The sequence below is a fragment of the Odocoileus virginianus genome, unplaced genomic scaffold (assembly GCF_023699985.2).
Source record: "Odocoileus virginianus isolate 20LAN1187 ecotype Illinois unplaced genomic scaffold, Ovbor_1.2 Unplaced_Contig_3, whole genome shotgun sequence".
Classification (NCBI taxonomy): Eukaryota; Metazoa; Chordata; class Mammalia; order Artiodactyla; family Cervidae; genus Odocoileus; species Odocoileus virginianus.
The window spans coordinates 769,855-797,426 of NW_027224320.1; the positions used below are offsets into that span (position 1 = coordinate 769,855).

Here is a 27,572-nt window from a genome sequence, read left to right on the forward strand (position 1 = left end):
CCGGGGAGGACGGACCTCAGGGGTTCAGGGTGGTGGACATGCCTGCCCTGGGCGTGGTCAGTGGGTGGACCCTGTGGAGCCCAAGTCTTTCCCCAGACCCCACAGGCCTTTCCCCAGCCCAGCCTCAGGGGTGAACACCCCCACATGCGCCCCCGCACCCCCACCTCTGCCCAGAGCCTGGAGAGACAGTGACGTCTGTCCCTGTCAGGGGGACGGGGTGGAGAGATGTCCCCCTTCCTCAGCCACGGGTGGAGGGTGGCCTGTGGGGGGTCTGCACGTCTTCACTGTCCAGCGACAGGGCGGTGGGCCCAGGCGAGGCTGCGGGGCCAGCAGGGCGGCTCCGTGCGTGTCCGGGGCAAGGTGGGGCGGCCCTGTGGGGCAAGGTGGGGCGGCGCTGCGGTCCAGGGGGTGCTGGATACCTGGGTCCCAGGAGAGCGTGCCGGGGGCTGGGCAAACACGTGCAGAGGGAGCGGACAGGCTGCCTCTCCTTGTCCAGGCCCAGCCCTGGGGTACTGTGGGCTCCAGGCTACCGTCGAGGGCCCCCTTCCCAGCCCCTAGGGGGCAGGAGGCACACGCTTCACGGAGGCCGGATCCCAGGAGTGCGATCTGCCTCCTGGAGCTCACGCGAGCCACGGAGATAAGGCACAAAATAATTAGTGAGCAGAGTGTATAATTAAGTGCTAAATTGTGTGTTTCAGACTCTCTGAGCTGCGGGAGTGCGAGGAGGGGAAGTAGCCCCAGGCTGGGGACTGGTTCCAGGTGGGGTCGGGGCAGAGCGGGGTGGGGGCTGTCAAGCAAGGAGGCAGGGGCAGCAGGCAGGACCGACTGGCCAGCTGGGTGGGCAGGGCTGGCCTCACCCAGGAAGCGGAATTCCCGAGCGCCCGAGTCTGTGTCCAGAGACCAGCCACAGGGTGTGCCCAGACAGACGGACACACAGGCAGACGGACAAGAAAGAGATGTTGAGATGAGCAAACCGCCGGCTTCGAGCTTCCCGGCTCCCAGACCTGGGGGAGCCCCGTTCAGAGGGGCCCTCCCCACACGTGTCCTGTTCCAGGGGCCAGGAGGTGTGCGGCCACCCCCGGGGGTGCTGGCTGGCGGGACATCCCCGAGAGGCCTTCAGAAGCAGAGTGTTCTGGGCTGGCTTCAGGCCACGGGGGTCCAGGCTCGAGCAGACGGTGCCGGAGCAGGGGTGGGCGGGCAGGGAGTACATGGAGGCAGGGCTGCAAGGTCGCTCTCCGCACCCCGGGGGCAGCCAGGCAGACGCTGGAAACCGGGCGGTGTGCCCCTGGCACCGTGAGAGCCGGCGGTCCCCCTCGGCAGCGCCGTGTTTGCAGCCTGGCTTAGCTGCGGCCTGTGAGACACATATCGTGACAGGCCCGTCCTGCACCAGGGGCAGCGCTGTCCCCAAGGGCGCCGTCACAGCCGGGCACTGCGGCACAGCCTCTCCTTCCCACGCCCGGCAAAGCACTCCGACAGCTTGGCTGCCATCAGGGGAGCCTGGGGACGGGCTCCCGCTCTGCAGCAGCTCCACACGCCCGCAGGAGGGACTCACAATGTATTCACCCCCGACGGTATCTGCTGGGCCCCAGGCACCATCCTGTGCGGCAAAAACATAAAGCCACAAGGTGAAGGTGGAGCGTGGCGGACGTGGTCAGGGTCGGAGTCACTGAGACTCGGGGGCAGAGGCCCAGAGGAAGCGAGAGGGGGTGGATGGGGACCCCGGGGATGGGCCAGTGTCCAAACAAGGCAGCAGCAGGTGCACAGCCCCGGGCAAGGCGGGCCTGGCTTGTCCTGGGGCTGCGAGGGGCCTGCGTGTGGCTCAGTAAGCGTGAGCAGCAGCGGCCCGTCCCCAGCCGACCCGGGTCCCCTCCTCCAGGGCTCAGGCCCGTGTCCGTCACAGCCAGCGTCCCACACCCTGGCGTGGAGGCCAGCTTCCAGAGAAGACCCAGCTCCAGGCCCCAGCGGGGGTTGCCCTGCCTGCGCTGCAGAGTCCAGACCGAGGTTGCCTCCACTCCTGGGCTCCGGAGGCCTTGCTGTGGTCACTATGGAGAGTGGGCAGGGGGGACAGCCTGGGTGGGGGTGCGCGGCCGCCCCACAGTCTCCAAGTGTGTGCACCAGGGTGGGCAGGAAACACGTAGCTCGGAATGGGGGCTGCTCCATATCTGGTGAGGGAGCGTCCTGGGGAGGTGGGGGGCTGTCCTGGGCGTGGGGCGGGGAGGTGCTGCAAGCGCGGGGGCCTTGGGGCTGGGGGCCGGCCCCCAACCTGTACCCCAGCCCGGCCCCCAGCGGCCATCCCAGGGCCGAGGAGGTGATGCCCGCGGCCAGGGCCTCCGCAGGTCGGCCAGCGGAGGGGGCGGGCTTCTATTTTCGGGTGACAGGAACGCCCCCTCCCCCGGGGGAGGGATCCCAAGGGCGCTCGGGTGGCGGGCTGTCCACTTTCCTGCTAGGCCGGCGGCCGGCCCCCTTCCCGACCCTGGGTCTGACTCCACGCCCACAGCCCCCAGCACTGAAGCCGGTGGGAGGGCCTGGGGGCGGGGGCCGCGGGGCGGGGCCACGAGGTGGGCGGGGCGGGCCAGGCTGGGGGCCCTGGCATGGTGGGGGTGTGGGCTGGAATGGGGGGGAGTGGGCTGGGATGGGCTGGGATCGCGGGAGTGGGGGGCGAGCTGGGATTGCCAGTCACGTGCCGGGCTGGGATGGCCGGTGGGGGCGGTTGGGATACAGGCGGGGAGATCTGGCTGGGATCGCGGGCCGGGGACCGGGCCGGGATACAGGTGGGGGCCGGGCTGGGATGGCCCGTGCGGGCGGCTGGGATACAGGTGGGGTGCGGGGTGCCGACACAGCTGGGGCGCCGGGACCGGGGGCCGCAGCCGCTGAGGAGCGAGCGCCCAGCCGGTGCAACGCCGCCCCTGCCGGCCGCGCTGGGCATCGCAGCGCCTGCGCTGCTGGGGCCGCTGGGCCGGGGGCGGGGGTGGGCGCGGACCGACCGGCTCCGGCGCGGTTTGCAAGGCGGAGCGCGAAGCGGTGGCTCTCTCTCCCTGTCACTCCGGACAGCCCCTCCGCCCCTGGGTCTCGTTCTTTCACTGCGGGACGAGCCAGGGTCGCGCAGTGGGGGTGGCGGGGCTGTCCCCGCAGCCTGCGGGCTGCACGGCACCTGAGCAACAGTTTACTCAGGTGGCGGGGTCTCGGTACCCCCTAACCTGCCTTAAAGTTGTCAGCTCTCAGACCGGTAAACGCCCAGAAGGTGGGGTGAAAGTGCTGAATTCTGCAGTTTCTAGACGGTGTTCCTCCAAATCTGCCTTTTTTCATTCATTTCCTCTTAGCTCTGGAGCAAAACAGTGACCTTGAACTGCAGAGTCTGGTGTGTAAAGATTCTTGACTTTGAGAAGCAAGGACCCTCCAAAGTCAAGCAGCTTTGAGCACTATTAAAACACATCCGGACGACTAAAAATTTAAAAAGCACTTAAAAGGGGAAAAAAAACAGTCAAAAGATGAATGATAAACTGGGGGAAGCGTTCGCAGTTCACATGACAGAAGTCTAATCCCAGGGTCAGCAGACGCACTGTCTGCATAGTACACGCCTCTAGCTCCCAGGCCGTAGGCCCCGTCAGCTTTCCTGCAGTAACTGCAACAGCCACAGACAGGGAGCCTGGCTGTGTGCCCCGAGGGGATTTTGTTGATTAAAAAAAATAGCAAGTCAGCAGGCCTGATTGAGCCTACAGGCCATCAGTCAGTTCAGTTCAGTCGCTCAGTCGTGTCCTACTCCTTGTGACCCCGTGGACTGCAGCACGCCAGGCCCCCCAGTCCATCACCAACTCCCGCAGTTTACTCAAACTCATGTCCATTAAGTCGGTGATGCCATCCAACTATCTCATCCTCTGTCATCCCCTTCTCCTCCTGCCCTCAATCTTTCCCAGCATCAGGGTCTTTTCAAATGAGTCAGCTCTTTGCATCAGGTGGCCAAAGTACTGGAGTTTCAGCTTCAGCATCAGTCCTTCCAATGAACACCCAGGACTGACCTCCTTTAGGATGGACTGGTTGGATCTCCTTGCAGTCCAAGGGACTCTCAAGAGTCTTCTCCAACACCACAGTTCAAAAGCATCAATTCTTTGGTGCTCAGCTTTCTTTATAGTCCAACTCTCACATCCATATATGACCACTGGAAAAACCGTAGCTTTGACTAGATGGACCTTTGTTGGTAATGTCTCTGCTTTTTAATATGCTGTCGTAAGTTAGTCATAGCTTTTCTTCCAAGGAGCAAGCATCTTTTAATTTCATGGCTGTAGTCACCATCTGCAGTGATTTTGGAGCCCCCCAAAATAAAGTCAGCCACTGTTTCCACTGTTTCCCCATCTATTTGCCATGAAGTGATGGGACCAGATGCCATAATCTTAGTTTTTTGAATGTTGAGTTTTAAGTCAACTTTTTCACTCTCCTCTTTCACTTTCATCAAGAGGCTCTTTAGTTCCTCTTCACTTTCTGCCATAAGGTGGTGTCATCTGCACATCTGAGGTTATTGAGATTTCTCCCGGCAATCTTGATTCCAGCTTGTGCTTCGTCCAGCCCCGTGTTTCTCATGACGTACTTTGCATATAAGTTAAATAAGCAGGGTGACAACATACAGCCTTGACGTGCTCCTTCCCTGATTTGGAACCAGTCTGTTTTTCTAATTGTTGCTTCCTGACCTGCATACAGATTTCTCAAGAGGCAGGTTAGGTGGTCTGATATTCCCATCTCTTGAAGAATTTTCCCATTTGTTGTGACCCACACGGTCAAAGGCTTTGGTGTGGTCAGTGAAGCAGAGGTAGATGTTTTATGTAGAAGGAGATGTAGTAGACTATGGGCCATAGTCTGGTCTCATTTAATCAACATATGATGAGCTCCTAGAAATCAAGAAGAGGCAACCCAGTAAAAGTGGAGAGAAAACATCAATAGACGGTTTTTCAGAAAGGAAACTCAAAGGCCTTGAACCTGCGTGACAGACGCCTGCGCTGTCACATGACCCGGGGAGCCGAGATGAAGGACCCAGAGCTGCTCTGCGCAGGGACGCATGGGAACCAGGTCCCGGCCGTGGCGCTGCGGGGAGCGCCTGGCCGGAGCCCACGGATGGGACGCTGTCTGTCCAGCAGGGTCTGGCCCTGACCCCGCAGCCCACGCCAACACTGGACCTGGAGACACAGCCGGGCCCGCAAATGACAAGGTTGTCCTGGGGGAGCTGGGGTCCGTGTCTGTGACGTGCGGGCAGAACCCACCCGGGAGCCGGTACAGAGTCTCTGCCTCGGAGGCCCAGGGGACCACACGGAACTGCTGAGGCAGCAAGGGACCAGTGCCTGTCTGGGGAGTGGCGGTCAGGCCCAGGGAGGGGAGGGCTTCAAATCCCGGCAGCACTGAAGCCCTGTGAGGAGGTGTCTTCTCAGCAAGGTCAAGCTTTGAGATCCATGTGTGTGGCTGCGAGGGAATGGGGGAAAGAAGCCATACCCAGCAGAGTGCGTGTGCACACGTGTGCATGCTAAGTCACGTCTGACTCTCCAACCCCGTGGACCGTAGCCCGCCAGGCTCCTCCATCCATGGGATTCTCCAGGCGAGAATACAGAGTGGGCTGCCATGCCCCTTTCCGGGGGATCTTCCCAAGCAGCGATGGAACCTGAGGGTCCTGTGTCTCCTGCATTGGCAGGCGGGTTGTTTACCACCTGGGCCACCCCCCGAGGATGCCCCCAGACCAGCTGGGAGACCGCCTGCGCAGCAAGGGAGTTCCCTCTGTCAGATCCTCTCAGCGGGCTGTCCAGCCTTTGAATACCTCCCAGGACAGGAAACTCACTACCTGACGAGGAGGGCGTTCCCTGGCCGCTTGGTTCTGTTAGAAGTGCCCCCTCACTCACAGGCGTGCCCTCCCCACCAGCTCTGTCAGGGAAGCCACCCCTTTCAGTCTAGGTGCCTTCCGCGGGGTTGCCCTGAGCTTCCGGGGCCACAGCAGGCCAGCCGGCCTCTCCCGAGACTCCCTGCCTTGGCTGTGTTAACCTCTAACGTGGCCAGGACGGCGTGAGCCTCAGGGCCTTTGCACTTGCCCTCTGTGCTGTCGGGAAGGCTGTGTGTCCGCCTACTCCCTCCCAGCTTTGCAGGAGGAACGTGAGCTCCTTGGCGAGGCGACCGCCCTCGCTGGCCGTGTTCCCCAGTCCTTCCATTTCCCGACCTCCTGTCTCACCCTGGGATCGTCTCATCCTGGGATCATCTCATGTATTTCTCAGCTGCGTCCTGCGGCTCCAGAGAACCAGGTCCTTGTGGGTCCCCGTGCCTGGACAGCAGTGTGGGGCCTGCTGACTCCGTGCCCCCGGGGCCACGGGGCTGAGTGTCATCTCCGAGTCTGTCACCAGCCTTGCCGTCTGTCCCCCGCCCTCCTGAGGAAACACCAGGCTCCAAATCCCGTTGGAAACAGGCTAATTACCTAACTGCTCTGCCCTTCGGTGCAGGGTGCTATCAGAGGCGGCTCTGCAGCGGCCAGGCCAGCCTGGCAGAAAATTGAAGCTCAGCCAGAGGGGATCACAGCGGCAGAGAGCCAGGTGCCCAGCCCAGGGCCAGGCCGGGAGGGTGGCAGCTGGTGCGGAAGCACGGGTTGGGACGTCCCTGCCACCGTGTGCCGCCCGGAAACCTGGGGACCCCCTTTTCCTCTATGTTTTGCAGGAATGATGCTCAGACTCAGGTGCGGACCCGTCGGCGGGCGGCAGGAGTCTCCCTTCCCCACCCTGGTCCCCAACACCCGCCGCTCCCCAGACGAGGGCGCCTGTGTGCTGGGGGTCTAAAGACATCGTTCTGTCTTGTCCGCACTCACCATGCCTCGGGGACCTTCCTCACGGGGGCTTCCCGCGGCCCCACCCTCCTCACTGGGCTCTGTGCCCCCCTGGACATCACGGTTGCCCCGACCACCTGCCTTTAAGGCAACATCATGACTTTGATCTTCCTTCGCATCTCGTGGTTGCCCAGGGGAGGGTGTGTGTGCGCGCAGAATTCATCATCATTTTCAAAAGCACGTTGTCTTTTGCCACCACGCAGCATCACTTACTTCCCGTGGGGCCCCCAAGCCCGCAGCCATCCGGACTCAGAACCCAGCCGGGTTACGCTGGACCTGCTTCCTTGCTGGCTGTGACTCACTTTACCCAGGCGGGCGCCGGGTGCGTGAGACTGTTCTCAAGCTGCGTCCTTGTTTCCCTCAAGGGCTAAGCACAACCACCCCGCCCCCCACCCGGCCCCATCATGGCCCTAGTGCCGCCAGCGCTGTGATCAGGAGCCACGCAGAGGGATCCCTCGAAGCAGTCTTGGCACTCCCGCTGCACGCCAGGGGGATTTTGCACGCTGCGCTTCGGGCAGCTTCCCAGGGGGGTTTCCAGGTCAGGGGTGCGCCCTGCATTGTGCGTGCAACCTTGTGTGCCTCTGAGCCTGTGATCAGAGGCTGGAGCAGGTCCCCCGCACACCTGCCATGGGTGTACACACGCGGTGCATGCACTTTCCACCCTGAGTCAGAGCCGCCGCCTCGGCTGGGAGCTGAGAAGACCCCCCTAGTGTCTCCCGCACCTGCGGCTGACCCTCCCCCGGACTCAGGGCTCGAAGGTGTGCAGGCCTCACCCGTCCCGACCCTCACCTGGCCCCAGCTGGGTCCTCTCCCCTGCCCTGGATCCTCTCGGTAACCAGGGTCAGAAACCCAGCCCAACAGGCCCAGCAATTTGGGGAGAAACCCGTGTCACTGCAAGTCCAAGACATCAGGCCCACGTGGACAAGGGGGCAGAAACAGGTTGTCCAGAATCTCCGGCTGTCTCGTGGTTCTGACACTGGAAAGCATGGGCCCGGAGCCTCACTGCTGGGTCAGAACCAGAGCTCCACCACTTTCCTACAGCGGGAGTTTAGCCGGGTCACCAAAACCTCTGAGCCTCAGTTTTCCCGTCTGTGAAACGGGAACAATGACAGCCCCCGCCGAGCTCAGGGTTGAGAGGATCACGGGGCCACTGGAGGGGCGGAGCCTGGCGGCGCCTGGCACGGGCGGGAGCCACGTGCGTGTCTCTTCTGCAGACACCCGAGCCCGTCTCCTCTGGGGGCCAGGAAGGCCAGCGTCTAGCAGAGAAACTGACCTCAGGGCAAGCGGGCTTGTTCTAAGCAGAGGCCCTGGCCAGCGGTGTCCCGGCCTGGACCTGCCGGCTTTCGCCCGCCACGGCTTACCTGGACAGGCGGAGGGGGTGAGGGGCAGCGTCCGTGAGGCACGGAAGAAAGCGTGGTGCCAAGTATTTAAAAGAAAGAAAGTGGAAGTCGCTCAGTCGTGTCTGACTCTTTGTGACCCCATGGACTATAAAACAGTCCAAGGAATTCTCCAGGCCAGGATACTGGAGTGCGTTGCCGGTTCCCTTCTCCAGGGGATCTTCTCGACCCAGGAATCAAACCCAGGTCTCCCGCATCCAGGCAGATTCTTTGAGTCAACAGGGAAGCCCAGGTATTTAAAGACAACTCTCCATATCGGATGTTCAGAAAAATTCCAAGTAAGACGTTTTCAAGCATGCACATGAATCTTAACCTGGGTCAACAGACACACCTTTTCTCACACCTGTCGAACCTGAGAGGGCTAAACCTATGGCCTGCTGGGGATCTGTTTCCGGGACCAGGCCTTTGGGGTCTGGATGTTATCTGCTGTCAGAGGGTGGCAGGGGCCGGGAGGAAAGCAGGGAGGCTGCTGCCCAGCGCCCTCTGGTGTCCAGTGGGAAGTTCACAGGCCGGGCCAGCCAGGCTGGATCAGTCCACAGGCTCCAATGTTATTCAGTCGCTCAGTCGTGTCTGACTCTTTGCGACCCCGTGGACTGCAGCATGCCAGGCCTCCCTGTCCATCACCATCTCCCAGAGCTTGCTTAAACTCACGTCCACTGAGTCGGTGATGCCATCCAACCTTCTCGCCAGAATAAACGTCCCCACACAATCCCTAACCAATCTGACTAAACGGCTGCAAAAAGAAATGACTCGGTAAGCATAAAAATTCCCAGCCACACGCGGTCTCCCTCCCCGCATGGCTGGCAGGTGAGCACTGGGAAGCTTGGAGTTCCGCGGGCTGCAGGCTGGGGTGCCGGCGTGGGGAGGGCGATCTCACAGGTGGGCCTGCTGCCCAGCCTCCTGGAGAGAAGTCCTGCGTCACGCACCCGCTCCGGGCGTCTCGCCTGGAGAACCCCAGGGACGGAGGAGCCGGGCAGGCTGCTGTCCACAGGGTCGCACAGGGTCAGACGCGACTGAGCGACGGAGCACACAGCCTGAGTCATTAGGACCGTGCCCCCTTTCACAGTCAGGGGCCCTGCTTCCCTCTGAATAATAAGTATAAATAACTAGCGCGTGAGCGATGGATGAGGAGAAGCATCTCCTCCCAGTGGCAGCCAGCCCTGAACTAGATTGTCCGCCATGGGGAGAGCCAGCAGAACGTCCACGGGGCCTGCAGCTCAGGCGGTGTGGTCCTGTCCATGTGCTTTCCCGACGTGAGTGTTTGCGTGGAGGTGGCCAAGTGGGTATCAAGCCAGAGGAAGGTCCATCTGCAGGGACCACACAGGATGGCGTCCTGGGGCTGGCCCGGTGCCCACCCTGGCTCTCGGCGTTCCGGGGACGCGAGGCCTCTGCTCCCTGCATCTGCAGCTGAGGCCAGAGGGTGCGGGTTCCTCGCGGCAGCGCAGTCTGACCCGCGCCCAGCTCCCTGGCTTCCCGCCCCTCCCGGCCTCGGAGAGACTCCCTGCTCAGGTGCTCGGTGTCCCCTCGAGCGATGGATCAGGTGGGTCCGACCACGACAGGCCCTCCACAACCCCCCGTGGACGCAGGGGCCGGCTGTGACTGTTCTGAGATGGACTGAGAATTCCAGGCGCGGGGAGCGAGCGTCCTGGATGGGAGTTAGTCTACTAACGTGTATGTATTTGAAATTACATACTCAAGTTTAATTTTAATAATGCACACATGCCATCGGCCATCAGAGCTATGACGTTATCGCCGGCCGGGTCTTGAAAATTCCCCGGTGCACTCGTGTTCACTACTACAAGTATAGCTTTGACCTCAGGGACCCCTCGAGGGGTCTCAGAAGCCCGGAGGGCGAGGAAGGACCCAGTGTGAAAGCTCTGGGCCTGTGCCCTGATTGCCCGACCACTGGGAGAACACCCCAGACCTCCGTCCCCCGGATCTGCCCTGGAGCCCCTCGTGTGCACAGGGGATCAGACAGACGCAGAGCGGGCATCGGACACTGATCACTGGAAAACAGAATGCACAAGTAGACAGTGCTCTGTTTACACAATGGAGAGCCGGACGGGAGTGGGGAGACCTGGGACGAGAGCTGAGTGAGGACAGCAGGCGGGAGAAGAGCTGTGTGAACGCGCTTGTTTGAGGTAAAGCCCGTTGTCTGTGGATGCACACACGTGTGCTCTGGTGACAAACGGGAAATTCACACCAGTGGGCACGTGGTCCCAAGGGCCGGGCCAGGTCAGGAGGGAGGAGACACGGGGGCTCTCGTTGTCCCTGATGCTTAATCCCCACGGTTGTTATTAAAACACCGCCCAGGGGCTGTTATTAAAACTGCGTCTCCAGCAGCTACTGAGGGCAGAGTCTCGCCCCTGAAGCCCTGGGCCTCACCCACAGCACCCGATGTCCTCCCTGCAGAGGCGATGCCCCCCAACCCCCCGGTTGCCCATCCTCTTCTGCTCACCGTCGACGTTTCCAGCTTGTTGAGCCTTTTTTTCCCCCCTCGTCTTGGTGCCCAGTAGTGAAATTTTAGCTTCCGGCCTTGGAAACTCTTAAGGCTTTCTTAGGGCTGATTAAAAGGAATCTTAGCAAGATAAGGAAAGTCACATCCCGCATCCTCCCAGCTGCGAGCACACACCTGCTCCTTGGAAGCCGAAAGTTGGTCCTGATGGGAAGTGGATGGAGACCATTCCCTGGGCGCCCCGACGTCCTGCCAGTGCGGGGACTGGCGAGAGGCAGAAGTCTGATCCTGCTTCCCCCCCAAAACCCATGCTGCCCCCCGAATCCTCAAGGGCCGCCCCGCACGCAGAGTGAGGACCATCCCGCCCGGGGGCACGGGGGGCTCCCGGCCCCACCAACCCTCCACGCCACCTTCTGCCCTTTTCCTTTTTATTAGAAAACAGATCAGGAAAATAGACACACTTCGGCCCACCCACTGGCGCAGGCTCTGGGGTGGGGGTGGGAGATGAGGAGGCCAGTCCAGTCCCGGGCCCCAGGCTGCAGGGAGGCGGCGGCCGGCCAGCCCTGGGACACATGGCTGGGGCCGCGTCCCTGAGCGGGGCAGGGGCAGCTGGGAGGGGGAGCGGACCCGGCTGAACAGAGGTGGGGACAGAGGGTGGGCAGGGCCCCTCCTCCGCTCTGCTGGGGCTCTCCTCCCCCAGCCCCCTGCAGCCAGTCCCCCGTGGCCCCACCCCCTGGGGCAGCTGCCCTAGGCGTTGATGGCCTTCCAGTGCTCGCTCTCCCCCGCAGTCCTGCCCCCGGGGCGGCTGCATCAGGCGTTGATGGCCTTCCAGCGCTCACTATCCACGCTGTTGATGCTGCCGGCGTGGCAGGGCAGGGAGGCCACGTCATCTAGATAGGCCACCCCGGCAGAGTCAAACTGTGTGCTGGCCGCCCCGACAGCCTCCGGGCCCTCCCGCCGGGCCACGGAGTAGGGCTGGGGCAGGTGCATGTCCGGCTCCTCAGTCTCGTCCACTTGGCATTTGTAGGAGAAGAGAATCTTGGGCTCCGAGCTGGTGGGGAAGAGTCAGAGGGCCCCCGTGAGTCCAGAAGGCCCTCTTTTGCTGACGGCCCCCAGTGCCCACCCCTCGAGGTGCCCTTCCTTCTTTGCCCTCTGGGGTCCACTGGGACACGTGTGAGCCCCCCAGCTCCAGGAGAGTGAACCTGGGTGCATGTGCTTTCTCACGTCAAGTGGGTGGACGGAGTCCAGCCTGGGGAACGGCGGGCCTTAACCAGCAGGTGCGTGTAGCACGAGGCGGCCACCACTCTGACCCCCGCCCGCCCCGCTCACCACTGCCCACTGGGTGCCTGGTGGCCCGTCCCCAGACCTTGGGGTGACTCTCCCGGGAGAAAGCAGCCTGAGCCCAGTGAGGTCGTGCGTGAGGTCACACATGTCAGGGTCCAGTCTAGGCCCCCACCCCCTCAGACCACCCTCAGACCTGGCAGGTAGGGAAGGGGCTGGGGGCAAGACGCGCACTCCCACAGTTGAGGCTGGGATCCCTCAATCCCACAGTCTCCAGCTTCCCGCTCCCTGACAGGCCTCCAGACACACACGTGTACAAAGGTGTGCCCACCCGACGCTCAGAGGCATGGTGACCCCCCCCAACCCTGCTCCCTGCTCCAGGTGCCCCCGATGGAACACCAGCTCCTCCGGGAGCTCAGGGCTTGCGGCTGCAGCGCCGACATCACGCTTGCTGAGGATGCAGTGCCAAGCACAAGGGCGTGTTGGCAGGTCCAGCCTCTGGGGAACAGGCTGTGCGTGTATATAATGTGTGTGTCTGTAGTGTGTATATATCTACTAAATGTGTGGACACACACGTGTGCCTGTGTGTGCGTGTGTGAAAGTGAAAGCTGCTCAGCTGTGTCCAGCTCTTTGCAACCCTATGGACTGTACAGTCCATGGAATTCTCCAGGCCAGAATGCTGAAGTGGGTAGCCTTTCCCTTCTCCAGGGTATCTTCCCAACCCAGGGATGGATCCCAGGTCTCCATATGTGTGCGTGTATACATGTGTGCGTGTGGCTGAGCTACATATAGGCACATGCGGGTGCAAACGGGTGTACATGCATTCATGTGTACATACATTTGTGCGTGCATGCATGTGTGTACACACATGTGTGCACAGTGCATGTGCCTGGTGCATGCACACACATGTGCACACACGCGCGGGCATGCTCTCACATGCACCCCCAGCCTCCTCAGCTCCTAGAAGCCTGGGTGCCCTGAGCCTGAGGCCGGGAGGCCCGGGGCTGGCTGTGCGTGGGCCAGCGGCAGAGGGCGCGACCCCATCCCGGCCTCTGACCCGGACTCTGGCCCTGCGTCCCTGGCGCAGGGGAGTGGGGGCCGGGGTCGGGGGCGGGGGGGGGGGGGGGGGCTCACCCGAAGAAGCCACGCAGGAAGGCCACGTAGATGAGGGGTGCGAAGAAGCTGAAGTAGAGGAAGGTGGTGGCGTCCACGCAGCTGGGGGTGGTGGTGAGTCAGGATTGCGGTGGGGGGACCTGCAGCCCCCCGGCCCCCCAACCCTCGCCCCTCCCCCACCCCGACACGTACCAGAGTCCCTCGATGATGTCGGCGCACAGCAGCGCGCTCCCCAGCCCCTGCACCAAGTTGAGCAGTGCCAGTATGCCTGCGTACACATAGAAGCTCCTCCGCGCTGCGGGGCAGGCACGTGAGTCCTGCCCGGGGCCAGGGCCCAGGGCACCCGCACCCATAACCACCCCGCCGACCACCCCAACCACCACCACCCCCACTTCCCAACACCCCGCACCTCCAACCACCCCCAACCCAAACCCCACAACCACCTCACAAACCCCAACCACCCCTCAACCACTCCCCATCCCCAATCACCCCCGCCCCGGGCACTCACACGGCAGGGAGATGCGCTCCTTCAGCGGGGTCTTGGGGAGCACGACCACCAGGGAGTAGACCTAAGGAGGCAGCGGGGCTGACCGGGGTGCCCAGCCCCTCATAAGCGCGCCCAGGCCCCGCGGGCGGCCCCAGCCCCGTCGGCTCACCAGGAAGAAGAAACAGGAGCTGACGAGCCAGAACTGGCGGCCCCCGTGCCCGTAGATGTTGAAGTCCTCGGCTGACAGGTGGGCGTCGGGGTACAGGATCTCCAGCGTGCCCTGCAGGGGCGCCGGGGCGGGCCTCAGGGGCTCCCTGCCGCGCCTCCCGCAGCCCGCCCCACTAAGGCCCTCCGCCCCCGGCTTCAGCCGCTCTCTGCCACAGCGTGCCCCCAGGGGTGGTCCCTCACTAGGAGAGGGCCCTCTGGAGGCCGGCTCTCGGGAGGTACCCGCAGAGCTGCCCGGCTGCTTGTTGAAACAGCAGGTCCAGCTTTGTTGGATCAGAATCCCAGGCACCCAGCACGCAGCTTGCAGGCGATTCCTTCGCGGCATGGAATGTTTGAGCCCCTGCCCTTGACGCCCTGACGCCCCCCACCCAGGACTGGAGGCGGTGCCCGCCCAGCACCCCCGCTGCCCGTCCCCCGCCCCTCACCTGGGTGACGGAGTAGGCCAGCGACAGCACCGTGGTGATGGCCAGCACCCGCTTGATGCTGGACTTGCTCTCCAAGTGCCCTGGAATAAGCGGCCTGGTCAGGGGGCGGGGGCCAGCTCTGGGGGCGGGGCCAGTTCCGGGGCGGGGCCAGCTCTGGGGGCGGGGCCAGCTCTGGGGGCGGGGCCAGTCCTGGGGGCGGGGCCAGTCCCGGGGCGGGGCCAGTCTCGGGGGCGGGGCCAGGGCGGGCGCAGGCCGCAGGGGCGCACACACCAAAGGCCAGGCCCAGGATGACCACGCTCAGCTCGATGGCCAGCAGGAAGAAGCGCGTGATCTCCCACAGGATCTGGACAAAGAGGGGGACAGAGCGTCAGCCCCGGGGCCCGGCGCCCCCTCCTGGCGCCCAGCACCCCCACCGACAGGCCCAGGCCCACCTTGTCAGCCACCGTGGCCGCGTCTGACGTGCTGACCGTCATGGACACCACCGCCCGGGCAATGCCCACCAGCGCCACCACGAATACCTGGGGAGGCAGAGAGAACCCAAGGTGGGGGGGCGGTCACACTGGGGGACGACCTCTCCGGGAATCGCTTCTGTGGGCTCAAGGCCATGCCTTCTGACCCCTGAGCCTGGAAAACCGTGTCCGGCCTCGGGGAGGCTGTCACCGCCCGGGGCCACATGCCCGCCGCGTCCCAGGGCGGGCCAGGGGCCAGGGTTGGGAGCTCTGTGTGCTCCCACTGGGTGCGTGCTCACAGTGCTGTGAGCTGGCAAGATCCGCAGCGCATCTGGTGGATGGGCACTGAGGCCCAGAGGGCCCATGCCGCTGGCCCAACGTCGCTTGGCACAGCCAGAGGTCAGAACACGCTGGGCATCCCCCACTCAGCACCCACTCCCCTTTCCCTCCAGTCACGCTTCCCCAGTTTGCTTCCTGGGGCCACTACCCTCCTGGGTCCACGCGGTCTTGCTGAGCTGAGCACCCCTCCTAGCTCCAGAGCGTCTCTTTCTCTGCAAGTCAGAGATGAAGAGGGGCTCCCAGGCGGGCCTCTCAGAGGTAACGCCAGGTCTGCAGTGCGCAACTCGTAATGCTGCCCTTCCGCTGCAGCTGGCGGGGGCCAGCTCAGGGGGGTCAGCACTCAACGCTCCTGGATGCTTTTGATACCGTGCAGGGAGAATGCGTGTGAAGGTAAGGCCAGAGGCAAGCAGATGTGCAGAGAGAGGGTCTTGACGGCATCAGTTAACCCCTAGATCCAGCCGTACCTGAAGCTGATTATTCTTTACAAAGACAGTTAATAATTCCCTGTTTTGCTTAAGCCAGGTGGAACTGAGTTTTCTGTCACCAATTGGAATGAACTCACCAGGATATAAAAGGTGATAAAGATGGGGCTGGAGGTGACTCGAATCTTGGCCCGAGCAAACGGAAGCTTCCAGAGCAGGAAGATGAAAAACAGCACATTGGGGATGAGCAACAGGAGGTCCCAGTACCGGACCCTGGAAGGTGGGCACAGTGGGCGGTTCAGTGGGAGGGCTGCGCCTGCACCCCAGCGCGCCGGCCGCACACTCACACACATACACACACACAAATACACAGGGCTGTGCCTGCCTCACACACACATAGCACGCACACACACACGCCCACAGGGAACCCCTCTCACGGGCAGGGCCGTGCCCCTCACCGCGAGGTGCCGATGTCCTCCTAGAGCAGCGTGCGCACACACACACATGCACATGTACACACACGCATGTGCGCACGCACACACGCCCACAGGGAACCCCTCTCACGGGCAGGGCCGTGCCCCTCATCGCGAGGTGCTGATGTCCTCCTAGAGCAGCGTGCGCACACACACACATGCACATGTACACACACGCATGTGCGCACGCACACACGCCCACAGGGAACCCCTCTCGGGCAGAGCTGTGCCCCTCACCGCGAGGTGCCGATGTCCTCGTAGAGCAGCAGCAGGCAGCGGTGCGGCACGCTGATGTTGGGCGCCAGAGGCGGAGGCGAGCTGGCCCCCATGTCCCGGGTGTCCATCCTGCCAGCAGCTGGCCCTGGGGAGGGGAGAGTCAGCACGTGAGCAGCGCCAGAGTCTTGGGGTCCCCAACCCAGAAGGCAGGAGGGGTGTCTGCAGGGAGCGCGGGGCCCGGCAGCGGGACGTGACAGATGCCAGCGTTGAAAACGATGACTGAACATGCCGCGCTCCTGACCCGGTGCCCCGACCTCCGGCCGTCGCGACAGCCCGGGGCAAGAGCAGCCCAAGTGCCACCATCAGCAGAATGCACACTCAGCAGGGTGTCCGCACCAACGCTCGACCACTGCCTACAAACAGGAGTGAGTCCCTGTTCTGGCCTGGCAGGCAGCGTGCCGAGTGGAGGCCGGGGTGGGCACCCGGTGGAGGGCGGCGGGCCCACGGCGGGATTGGTGTGTGGGTGTGCTGGCTGTAGCCGTTCACCGAGCTCACGCCTGTGAGTGGGGCGCATTTCTGGGTGGGTTACTGCTTCAGCAGGTTTCCAACAACAAGGAAGGTGAATCGTTTACGCACTGAGTGCCCAGGTCGGCCATGAGCAGCCCGGGACACTTCCTGTGGGGGCCAGCACCCGCGGTGCAGGCTGGGGTGGGGGGTGCAGGGGCATCCCTGCACTTGGGGAGACTCTGGGGTGGGCGAGCCTGGACCAGGGGCTCAGAACCCTCTATCCTTCCCTCCCACACAGGCCGCCGGCCGGCTCTGGGATCAACAACCTGATGAGAAGGCCGGGAGGTGTTAAAGGGGATTAAAGGTATTAAAGCACCCGTGCTTACAAACCAAACTTCTAGAGGTACATGCTGAGAAGAAAACAGGAGGGGAACAAAATAAATGACAGGAAACACAGCAGAGACTGCTGGGGTCCCCAGCGTCCACGCCCGCTTTGTACCAGAGCTGTGGACTCTAGCTGGCATGTGACTTCCCAGAAGCAGGGCCACTTTCCCAGCTTCCCTTCGTGCTGGCTGTGGCCACGTGACCAAGTTGCGTCCAACTGGGTATGAGCAGCAAGGTGTGCCAGTTTTCAGGGCATGTCCTCCTCCTTTCCCACTGCCTGGAATTGTGGGTGTGGTGGTGGCAGCAGTAGCATCCAGTGTGGACTATGAGGCAGAAGTCATGGAGCAGAGGGTAACAGGGTGTCTGGGTCTCAGACGAGCGGGTCAGCCTGCACAGACTGTTGTGCAGCAGATGGCAGTACCCATCTACCTTGTCATCTCAGCCTTGCTCAGTAGCTAAGGCGGGATGCAAAGTAGTGCTGCCACAGGCTGGGTTGTCAGACAGAATGATATTTGGACTGAGATCTAAATAACTGAAAGTAGCTGGACTGGGGTAATCTGGGCAGAGCACATCCCGGGGAGGGAGCAGTGAAGGCAAAGGCAGGAGGCAGAAACAGTCTTGGCCAGTTCAAAGGGCACAGGGCACGCTGATGCTGGAAGAGAGAGGAGACAGGGTGGGGACCAGGTCAGCCAATCTCCCTCTACGCACAGTGGGAGGGGTGGAGGGGGGTGGGTGGAGGCAGCACCGAAGCAGGGGGATGGGGGCAGGGAGGCAGCAGCGGGGGTGGAGTGCTGGGATCTGGGGGCCTCCCGCTGGGAGGGTCGGCCAGCGGGACTCACAGACGAACGCAGGGGTGAGGGCAGAGGGCAGGAGAAGCTCACTCCAGGCTCCGACCTGAGCCTTGGGGGTGCCTGCGGCGGCCCGGCCGTCTGCGGACGGTGTCCCCAGGATTGCTAACGTGAGGGGGCTGTCCCTGGGATTGCTAAGGTGAGAAGAGTGTCCCCATGATCGCTAAGCAGGTGCTCCGTCATTGCAGGACCCCCTTGACGCCCTGTGCTCACGACAGGGCCCCTCACCAGTGCCAGAAGCTGAGGCCACTGACCACGAGCCAGGGGTTTCCAACAGGGGTGGCGTGGTCAGTGCGGGCCCCTCCGCAGGCAGCTTCAGAACTGCCTCATGTCCTGCAGGGACCCCCACACACCCGAGAGGAGCCCGTGGGTGGACGGCGGCCAGAAAGAGTGGGCGTGCGGTTGGAGGATCTCTCCTGGCTTTGCATGGCCAGCACCCCCATTTCCTAGGGGAAACCTCAGCACCCCCGTCTCCGTGCACAGGGTGTAGGTACCTTCCCGAACCCCAAGGAGTGTTCACACTGGAGTCCACGTGGAACGAGAGCAGACAAGGAACACAGAGAGACACAGACAGTGCCGGGTCCAGCCATGCCTGAAGCCAGGCTCCCCAGCCCCTCCACATTCTGAAATCTTAACAGACCCCCAGCTTGACCTCCTGGCTCGGCCAGGTGCTGCCTTTGTGACCTTGGGCCGGTTATCCCCCTCTCTCAGTGTCACGGGGCCGCAGCATCCCCACCAGCAAGGTCGCTGGAAGGGTCAGGCAAGAGCAGGGAAGGGAGTCTGCACAGGACCACACACACAAAGGTAACTGCCGCTTTCTTCCCAGAGGGGGAGCCGGGGGTGGGAGTGGGGGGCAGGATTTGGTTCACGGGTCCAAGCCCCACTCGCTTCGGAGTCTGGGCTGGGGAAGGCAGGTGTCCACTGTGTCTACTTCCCCCGCCCTGGCCCCACTCGCCCTGTAATAGCGGCAGAAGAGTAGACAGACCCCCACGGCCCAGCCTGCCTCCCGGGCCTGGGGCCCCCTCCCGGGGGGTGTCCCAGGGTTTGGTGTCTCCCCTGCAGGCGCAGGGCGCCCGGGGCCTGATCCAGGGTGGACTGCTGGTAACAAGCAGGCTCGGGGCGGGCAGGGGTGGGAATCACACAACTCACAGCAGGTTGCCACGGTGTGTCAGAGCTAACAAAATAACCGAAGCCAAGATACAAGCAACAAGACGGCACACCCCTCCCTTCCCGTGCGCACTCAGGGCCCGTGCTTTCCACGCGCTGACCTGTGGGGCCACCACCCCGGCCTCCAGGAGCGGGCGGCCGGCCGCTGTCCCATCACAGACAGAAGGAGGCTGAGGGGGACCGTCAGAGGCTCCCCCGTTCCCCTTCCCAACCACAGGTGAGCTCCAGGCAATGCCAGAGTGAGGGGTCTGCAGGAGAGAGGGGCCAGGAGGGCAGGCTGGCAGAGGGCGCAGAGAGAAGGGGTCTTCATGGGATGCTGAGTACCCTGGGCAGCCCCGCACCGCTCAGGACCAGGGCCACTATGACAGACTGTCTCTTCCACCTGGGGAGGACGCTCCTGACCTTGCTGCCGTATCAGAGACCTCCTCCCACCCTCTAGCCCTCCCTCCGTCTGCGGCCAGCCTGTGGGCATCATGCCAATGGTGTGGGCCCTGCGTGCTGGACCTGGGCCAGAAGGGCCCTCCCTCTCTGAGCCTCAGTGCCTGGGTCTCCCTGGTCTGTGCAGTGGGACTGACCATGCGTGGCCCAGAGGTCCTGGATGGGAGCCCTGCAGAAACACAAAACCCTGAGCAGACAGGCTGCTGTGGAGACACCCCTCAGGGTGGCCGGCCCCAGCTGCTCAGTGAGCTTTCAACCCTGAACCAAGACTGGGTGAGGAATGTTTCACAACCATTATCCTCCAGCCTTGGGGAAGCAGGTGGACCCTACCTGGAGCCCCCAAGAGGGAAAACAGCCCTGTGCCTTCTGGCCTGACCTCTGCAGATTCCCTGCGTGCTCTCCCTGCCCCCGACCGGGTCACACCCTTTGGGCCACCTCCTCTGAGGCGCCCTCCTTGACCACCCCTTCCATCTGAAATGGCCCTCAGCTGTGTGTCTATGGGCTGTCCATCCCGGGCGTCTCATGACCCAGTTCTCGGGGGGACAGCCAGTGTGGTGAGTTGGACACATCAACGTCCAGCAGCCGAGAGAGGGCAGCCCAGCCCTTCTGGAGAGTGGGAGGACCGTCCGGGTGACCCCACGGCCCCATCCCCACCACACAGCGAGGACAGGTCACTTCCCGCTGCCCCAGCCAGGAGACACCCCCCACCCCCCACCCTCTCGGGCGCGGGAGCCGGAGGTGACCATTCGCAGACACGTCTCGGCACACAACCGAGGGCACAGGGTCCGGGAGCTCGGCCTCCCCGGGGACCCCGGGCCTGCTTCTGGGCGGGAGGCCCGCTCCCGGCGGCAGGAGCCTGGACAGGGACGCTCGGGATCGGCTCGCGTACCTGGGGCAGAGCAGGGGCTCCCCCTTACCTGAGGCCCCGGCCGCCCATCCGCCGCCGGGCGCAGACCCCGCCAAAGGCCGCGGGCCTGGGCCTCCGGCGCTCGGGCCGGGAAAGTGGTGCGGGGAGCGTGGCGCGGGAGGCCGGCTCCGGGAGACAGGGCGGAGGGCGGGCGGGGAAGGGAGACGCGATCAGGACACTTGATCAGCCTGACCCCGCGCGGCCCTCCCGGCAGCGGCGATCCGGAAGGGAGGTGCGTCCTCTGCGTTCCGCCAAAACTGCGAAAACAGCCACCGTCCCTGCCCGCGGCGGCTCGGGGACCCGCCCCCAGCCGGCAGCGACCAACAGGAAAGGAGTTACGCCAGAAAGGGGGCGGGGCGAGCGCAGAGGACGGAGCCAATCGGGTTCCCGGGGGGCGGGGCGGTCCGCCGGCCTCTTAAAGAGCCCGCGCGCGGTCCACTCGGCCGCCAGGGGTCGCGTCCGCAGCCCTTTGCGACTTGTCTGTCCACGCCCACCGCCCGCAGCGCCCCCTCCTCCAGCGTCCAGGGAGGCGCTCCGCCGCCGCCGGCCCGGTGACCTCCGGGCCCCGGGGACTAGCCCCCACCCGGGCCCGGCGCGGCCCCTTTGCACCTGCCCACGCACCCTCCGCCTCCAGGCCGCCTGTCATCCGTCCCTTTTCGCAGAGCAGACCCCGAGGCGGAGGCGTTAAGCGCTTCCCCCGAAGTCACAGGAGCAGGAAGTGACAGGACCCAGGTCTGGGGTTTGGCCCGCCTTCCTTCGCCGCTTACTTCCAGGGAGCCTCCTCCAGGAAGACCTCCCAGATAGCCTGTTCTTCCCCTCCTGCGTGTGCGCGGGGTTCACTCCTCTGCCCCCCACCACGAGGCTCCGCCTGGCCTGGCCCCTCCTGTCTCCTCGTCCTCATCCCTCCCACCCGCTCCTCTCTGGGTTCCCTGTTTCTCTTCCTTGAATACACCAAGCTTCCTTACCTGTGGGTCTGTCACTTAACACACACTTCCACTTGACACCCTAGCCAAAATAGCTGTCCAGTCTCTGTAACACAAAGCCCTTTCATTTCCTTCTCAGTTGTTACCCAAAACTTTTTTCCGGGGGTGTTAGGGCTTCCCTGGTGGCTCAGAGGTTAAAGCGTCTGCCTGCAATGCGGGAGACATGAGTTCAATCCCTGGGTCGGGAAGATCCCCTGGAGAAAGAAATCAACCCACTCCAGTATTCTTGCCTTGAGAATCCCATGGACAGAGGAGCCTGGTGGGCTACAGTCCACGGACTCGTGAAGAGTCGGACACGACTGAGCGACTTCACTTTCTTTCACTTCTTTGAGTTGAAAGACACAACCAAGGTAAAGAGCAGGACAAGGAAGGATTTATTATCTGCAGCAAGTGAGGAGAACATATGGGATCTTTCCCAAATTAATGCAAGTGCAAGTCACTCAATGGGGTCCGATTCTTTGCAACCCCATTGGCTATACAGTCCATGGAATTCTCCAGGCCAGAATACTGGAGTGGGTTCAGTTCAGTCACTCGGTCTTGTCTGACTCTGCGATCCCATGGACTGTGGCAAGCCAGGCCTCCCTGTCCATCACCAACTCCCGGAGTTTATGCAAACTCATGTGCATTGAGTCTGTGAGACCATCCAACCACCTCATCCTCTGTCGTCCCCTTCTCCTCCCGCCTTCAATCTTTCCCAGCATCAGGTCTTTTCCAGTGAATCAGTTCTTTGCATCAGGTGGCCAAAGTATTGGAGTTTCAGCTTCAGCATCAGTCCTTCCAGTGAATATTCAAGACTGATTTCCTTTAGGATAGACTGGCTGGATCTCCTTGCAGTCCAAGGGACTCTCAAGAGTCTTCTCCGAACACCACAGTTCAAAAGCATCAATTCTTTGGCGCTCAGCTTTCTTTATGGTCCAACTCTCACATCCATACATGACTACTGGAAAAACCATAGCTTTGACTAGACAGACCTTTGTTGGCAAAGTAATGTCTCTGCTTTTTAATATGCTGTCTAGGTTGGTCATAGCTTTTCTTCCAAGGAGCAAGCATCTTTTAATTTCATGGCTGCAGTCACTATCTGCAGTGATTTTGGAGCCCCCAAAAATAAAGTCAGCCACTGTTTCCACATCTATTTGCCATGAAGTGATGGGACCAGATGTCATGATCTTAGTTTTTTGAATGTTGAGTTTTAAGCCAGCTTTTTCACTCTCCTCTTTCACTTTCATCAAGAGGCTGTTTAGTTCCTCTTCACTTTCTGCCATAAGGGTGGTGTCATCTGCATATCTGAGGTTATTGATATTTCTCCTGGCAATCTTGATTCCAGCTTGTGCTTCATCCAGCCCAGCATTTTGCATGATGTACTCTGCATATAAGTTAAATAAGCAGGGTGACAATATATAGCCTTGACATACTCCTTTCCTGATTTGGAACCAGTCTGTTGTTCCATGTCCGGTTCTAACTGTTGCTTCTTGACCTGCATACAGATTTCTCAGGAGGCAGGTCAGGTGGTCTGGTATTTCCATCTCTTGAAGAATATTCCAGTTTGTTGTGATCTACACAGTAAAAGGCTTTGACATAACCAATAAAGCAGAAGGCAATATTTTTTCTGGAATTCTCTTGCTTTTTCGATGATCCAACTGATGTTGGCAATTTGACCTCTGGTTACTCAGCCTTTTCTAAAAACTTGAACATCTGGAAGTTCTTGGTTCATGTACTGTTGAAGCCCGGCTTGGAGAATTTTGAGCATTACTTTGCTAGCATGTGAGATGAGTGCAATTGTGTGGTAGTCTGAGCATTCTTTGGCATTGCCCTTCTTTGGGACTGGAATGAAAACTGACCTTTTCCAGTCCTGTGGCCACTGCTGAGTTTTCCAAATTTGCTGGCATATTGAGTGTAGCACTTTCACAGCATCATCTTTTAGGATTTGAAATAGCTCAACTGGAATTCCATCACCTCCACTAGCTTTGTTCATAGTGATGCTTCCTAAGGCCCACTTGACTTCGCATTCCAGGATGTCTGGCTCTAAGTGAGTGATCACACCATCATGGTTATCTGGGTCATGAAGATCTTTTTTGTACAGTTCTTCTGTGTATTCTTGCCACCTCTTCTTAATATCTTCTGCTTCTGTTAGGTCCATACCGTTTCTGTCCTTTATTGTGCCCATTTTTGCATGAAATATTCCCTTGGTATCTCTAATTTTCTTGAGATCTCTAGTCTTCCCCATTCAATTGTTTTCCTCTATTTCTTGAAACTGGTCATTGAGGAAGACTTTATCTCTCCTTGGATAGTTCAAAGAATGTATCTTTGGATATATTCTTTGGAACTCTGCATTCAAATGGATGTATCTTTCCTTTTCTCCTTTGCCTTTCACTTCTCTTCTTTTCTCAGCTATTTGTAAGGCCTCCTCAGACAACCATTTTGCCTTTTTCATTTCTTTTTCTTGGGGATAGTCTTGATCACTGCCTCCTGTACAATGTCACGAACCTCTGTCCATAGTTCTTCAGGCACTCTGTCTATCAGATCTAATCCCTTGAATCTATTTGTCACTTCCACTGTATAATTGTAAGGGATTTGATTTAGGTCATACCTGAATGGTCTAGTGGTTTTCCCTACCTTCTTCAGTTTAATTCTGAATTTGGTAATAAGGAGTTCATGATTTGAGCCACAGTCAACTCTTGGTCTTGTTTTTGCTGACTGTGTAGAGCTTCTCCATCTTTGGCTGCAAAGAATATAATCAGTCTGATTTTGGTGTTGACCATCTGGTGATGTCCATGTGTAGAGTCTTCTCTTGTGTTGTTGGGAGAGGGTGTTTGCTATGACCAGTGTGTTCTCTTGGCAAAACTCTATTAGCCTTTGCCCTGCTTCATTCTGTACTCCAAGGCCAAATTTGCCTGTTACTCCAGGTGTTTGACTTCCTACTTTTGCATTCCAGTCCCCTATAATGAAAAGGATGTCTTTTTTGGGTATTAGTTCTAGAAGGTCTTGTAGGTCTTCATAGAACTGTTCAACTTCAGCTTCTTCAGCATTACTGGTTGGGGCATAGACTTGGATTACTGTGATATTGAATGGTTTGCCTTGGAAACAGAGATCATTCTGTCATTTTTGAGACTGCACCCAAGTACTGCATTTCGGACTCTTTTTGTTGACTATGAGGGCTACTCCATTTCTCCTAAGGGATTCTTGCCCACAGTAGTAGATATAATGGTCATCTAAATTAAATTCGCCCATTCCAGCCTATCTCTTCTCCAGTGGATCTTCCTGACCCAGGAATTGAACCGGGGTCTCCTGCATTGCAGGCGGATTCTTTACTAACTGAGCTATCAGGGAAGCCCTATTTTAAGTTAAGGGTACATGCATATTCGTGAAAGGTCTTGGGCTACCCAAGCTTTAGTTAATTGAGGTCATATGGGTCAGAGACCATCTCTTAGGTTCCAGTTGGCCTGGTGATCGAGTCTTCAGGCTTGTCTTTACCATTGAAACAAAATGGGGAATATTTACAACTGATGTACTATCTAGCATTGTTACTCTTGCCTGATAACAATTTGTCTCTGCATTCTTGTGTTCCATTAACATCATTAATTACTGAGACCTGGTCCAGGGCAAGCATGGTGGCCAGCATTAGATCCCCAAAAGGCTTAGACCAAAAACGGCTTCTCTTATGTCAAGAAAGCCATGCCCAGTTGTCTTTTTCTGGGACCCCCTGCCCTATCTGCGTGCTTGCGTGCATGTATGCTCAGCAGCTCAGTTGTGTCTGACTCTTTGTGACCCTGTGGGCTGCAGTCTGCCAGGATGCTCTGTCCATGGGATTCTCCCAACAGGAATATTGGAGCAGGTTGCCATTTTTTTCTCCAGGGGATCTTCCTGGCCCAGGCATCAAACCTGCGACTGCTGCACTGGCAGGTGGAATCTTTACCGCTCAGCCACCTGAGAAGCCCTTATCTGCTTACATCGGCACAGTCTCCCTAACAGGATTGTGTTCACTGAGTCACTTCCTGGTTCAGCATCAGCCTCCCCTAAGTAGAATGTCCGTGTCGTGATGATAGAGCCAGGCTTATCACATTCCCTGCGTGTCCAGAGGCTGTCTAGGGGCCTGGTGCACATTGTAAGCACCCACTTATCACAGTAACGCCAAGATACACACCCCTGACACATTTCCACAGCTGGGCTGGAATGAGCTCAGGCTCCAGTCTTTGCCTAGCTCCTGTTCGAAACGAGGGGAAGGTGAGAAGGCCAGCACCTTGGGACTATCTGGGACTCAAGTTTTTCTGCCCTTCCCAGCCTGGACCCCGGTCAACGTGCCGTTTCTGCAGCAGCCCCTAGAAGCAGAGCTCCAGGAGGTGCCTGTGTCCCTGAGTGGGCAGCTCCGAGAGTTTCTGCCCAGGGGTTACCTGCATCACCCCTGCTCACCTGTAACTGGCAAAACAAGCCCCAGGCCACTTCTGACCTCCAGGGGCAGGAAAGTTCTGACCCCCGTGTCAGGAAGGAGGCGAGATGCAGTACACTGACCTGCCCTCCACCCTTGCTGTTTGAGACGGGACAGTTGCAGGGTAGCGGTCGGGGATGGGTTTTGTGCTCTGAGCTGTGCGCCCCACCGGAGGTTTCTGTGGGATCTTATTTGTGGAGTACTGAGGGCATCTCCCTCGCCTCCTCCCTTCGGGGCAGAGGGGCACTGGCTCAGTGCAGTGCCCCCTTGCACAGAGGACAGAGCAGGGCAGCAGGGGGCCTCCGGGAATGGGGTTTAGTAAACAGATCTGGCCCCCAGGTGTCTCGCTTGCCCTGCATCAGGCTTTCAGGGGGTGAGCCTATCGAGGCACGGCCCACAGGAGGGCAGCTCCTGCAGAACTGGGATCCCTGAGAGCAATGGGGACCCCAAAATAATAGACATGGTTGGTTCTGCTCCGCAGAGGCCCCCAGCCAAGCCCGGCCCAGTCCCAGACCCCCAGACACTGAGTTGGTAATATGGTGACTGTTGTGAGCTGCTGCATTCCTTACCTGGCTTCCCCTCGAGTTCCCTGGCTCAGAGGCATGCTGTCCCCCACCCAGCCTCCTGCTGCCATCGTGAGAGTGAAAGTGTCAGCCGCTCAGTCATGTCCAGCTCTTCTCAGCCCCATGGCCTGTGGCCCGCCAGGCTCCTCTGTTCACGGAAGTCTCCGGGCAAGAATACTGGAGTGGGCAGCCATGCCCTCCTCCAGGGGATGTTCCAGCTCCATCCTGGGTCCTCCCTCTTGCTGTCCTCCACTGACTGCATGGACATGAGTTTGAGTAGACGCTGGGAGTTGGTGATGGACAGGGAGGCCTGGTGTGCTGTGGTCCACGGGGTCGCGAAGAGTCGGACGCGCCTGAGCGACTGAACTGACCTGAACTGAACGGATCCTCGAGACCAACAGACTCTACCTTCTGCAGGCCTCTTGGATATCTGCGTTTCCAGGGGTCACTCCTGCCCCTCCCAGGGTCCCCTCCTGAGATGCTTGCTCACCACACAGGAGAGCAGGGCTCTAGCCCTGCTCCCATCCAGGCTGCCTCTGCCTGGAGGATGCCGCATGCTCGGCCCTCTGTGTCTTCGGGGGTTGGTTTCAGGCTACCTGCAGACAACAAACCCTAAGGGTGCTCAGTTACTCATGAAAAATGGTGCAGTACCTGTGTATCCTGCCTGCTCCTAACCAGTGTACGTCCTCCTGTACACTGTGGTTTGAGGTTATTTACAGTATCTTGCTGCTGTTGTTCAGTCCCTCAGTCGTATCTGACTCTCTGTAACCTCCTAGACTGCAGCACGCCAGGCTTCCCTGCCCTTCACCATCTCCTGAAGCTTGCTCAAACTCACGTCCATTGAGTCGGTGATGCCGTCCAACCATCTCATCCATCTGTCATCCCCTTCTCCTCCTGCCTTCAATCTTTCCCAGCATCAGGTCTTTTCTAATGAGTTGGCTCTTTGCATCAGGTGGCCAAAGTGTTGGAGCTTCAGCTTCAGCATCAGTCTTTCCAATGAATATTCAGGACTGATTTCCTTTAGGATGGACTGGTTGGATCTCCTTGCAGTCCAAGGGACTCTCAAGAGTCTTCTCCAACACCACAGTTCAAAAGCATCAATTCTTTGGCGCTCAGCTTTCTTTTCTTTTCTTTCCAACTCTCACATCCATAAATAACTACTGGGAAAACCATAGCTTTGACTAGACAGACCTTTGTTGGCAAAGTAATGTCTCTGCTTTTAAATATGC

At 60.1% G+C, this 27,572-nt stretch overlaps 1 protein-coding gene and 1 long non-coding RNA gene across 4 annotated transcripts; one reads left to right on the forward strand and one right to left on the reverse strand.

Moving 5' to 3' along the window:
• Positions 1 to 11,104: 11,104 nt before the first annotated feature.
• TPRA1 (transmembrane protein adipocyte associated 1) lies at positions 11,105 to 21,035 on the reverse strand. 3 transcript variants are annotated; one of them, XM_070463531.1, is made up of 11 exons: positions 20,996 to 21,035; positions 16,145 to 16,268; positions 15,575 to 15,707; positions 14,656 to 14,742; positions 14,495 to 14,567; positions 14,225 to 14,304; positions 13,744 to 13,854; positions 13,596 to 13,656; positions 13,280 to 13,382; positions 13,109 to 13,189; positions 11,105 to 11,744 (listed from the first exon to the last, which is right to left on the reverse strand). In XM_070463531.1, exons 1-11 carry the CDS (start codon positions 21,018 to 21,020, stop codon positions 11,504 to 11,506), a joined length of 1,119 nt encoding a protein of 372 aa, XP_070319632.1. In that variant the 5' UTR covers positions 21,021 to 21,035; the 3' UTR covers positions 11,105 to 11,503. The 3 variants fall into 3 exon arrangements, with proteins under 3 accessions (XP_070319632.1, XP_070319633.1, XP_020736832.2); XM_070463532.1 differs by lacking the exon at positions 20,996 to 21,035 and adding an exon at positions 20,385 to 20,670; XM_020881173.2 differs by lacking the exon at positions 20,996 to 21,035 and adding an exon at positions 17,130 to 17,679.
• Positions 17,822 to 20,247, forward strand: LOC139033812 (uncharacterized). The gene is made up of 3 exons (XR_011486287.1): positions 17,822 to 18,001; positions 18,574 to 18,666; positions 19,107 to 20,247. It is a non-coding gene; the product is annotated as an uncharacterized lncRNA (long non-coding RNA).
• Positions 21,036 to 27,572: the final 6,537 nt, after the last annotated feature.

What these genes read in the sequence shown, in the direction of transcription:
- TPRA1 (XM_070463531.1), bottom strand. Translation starts at nt 21,020, where the DNA reads ATGACAGGCGGCCTGGAGGCGGAGG. An exon ending in CATCCTGGGCCTGGCCTTTG is followed by an intron (nt 14,305 to 14,494) that starts GTGTGTGCGCCC and finishes CGCTTATTCCAG; the next exon opens with GGCACTTGGAGAGCAAGTCC. An exon ending in GCTCCTGTTTCTTCTTCCTG is followed by an intron (nt 13,657 to 13,743) that starts GTGAGCCGACGG and finishes CTGCCTCCTTAG; the next exon opens with GTCTACTCCCTGGTGGTCGT.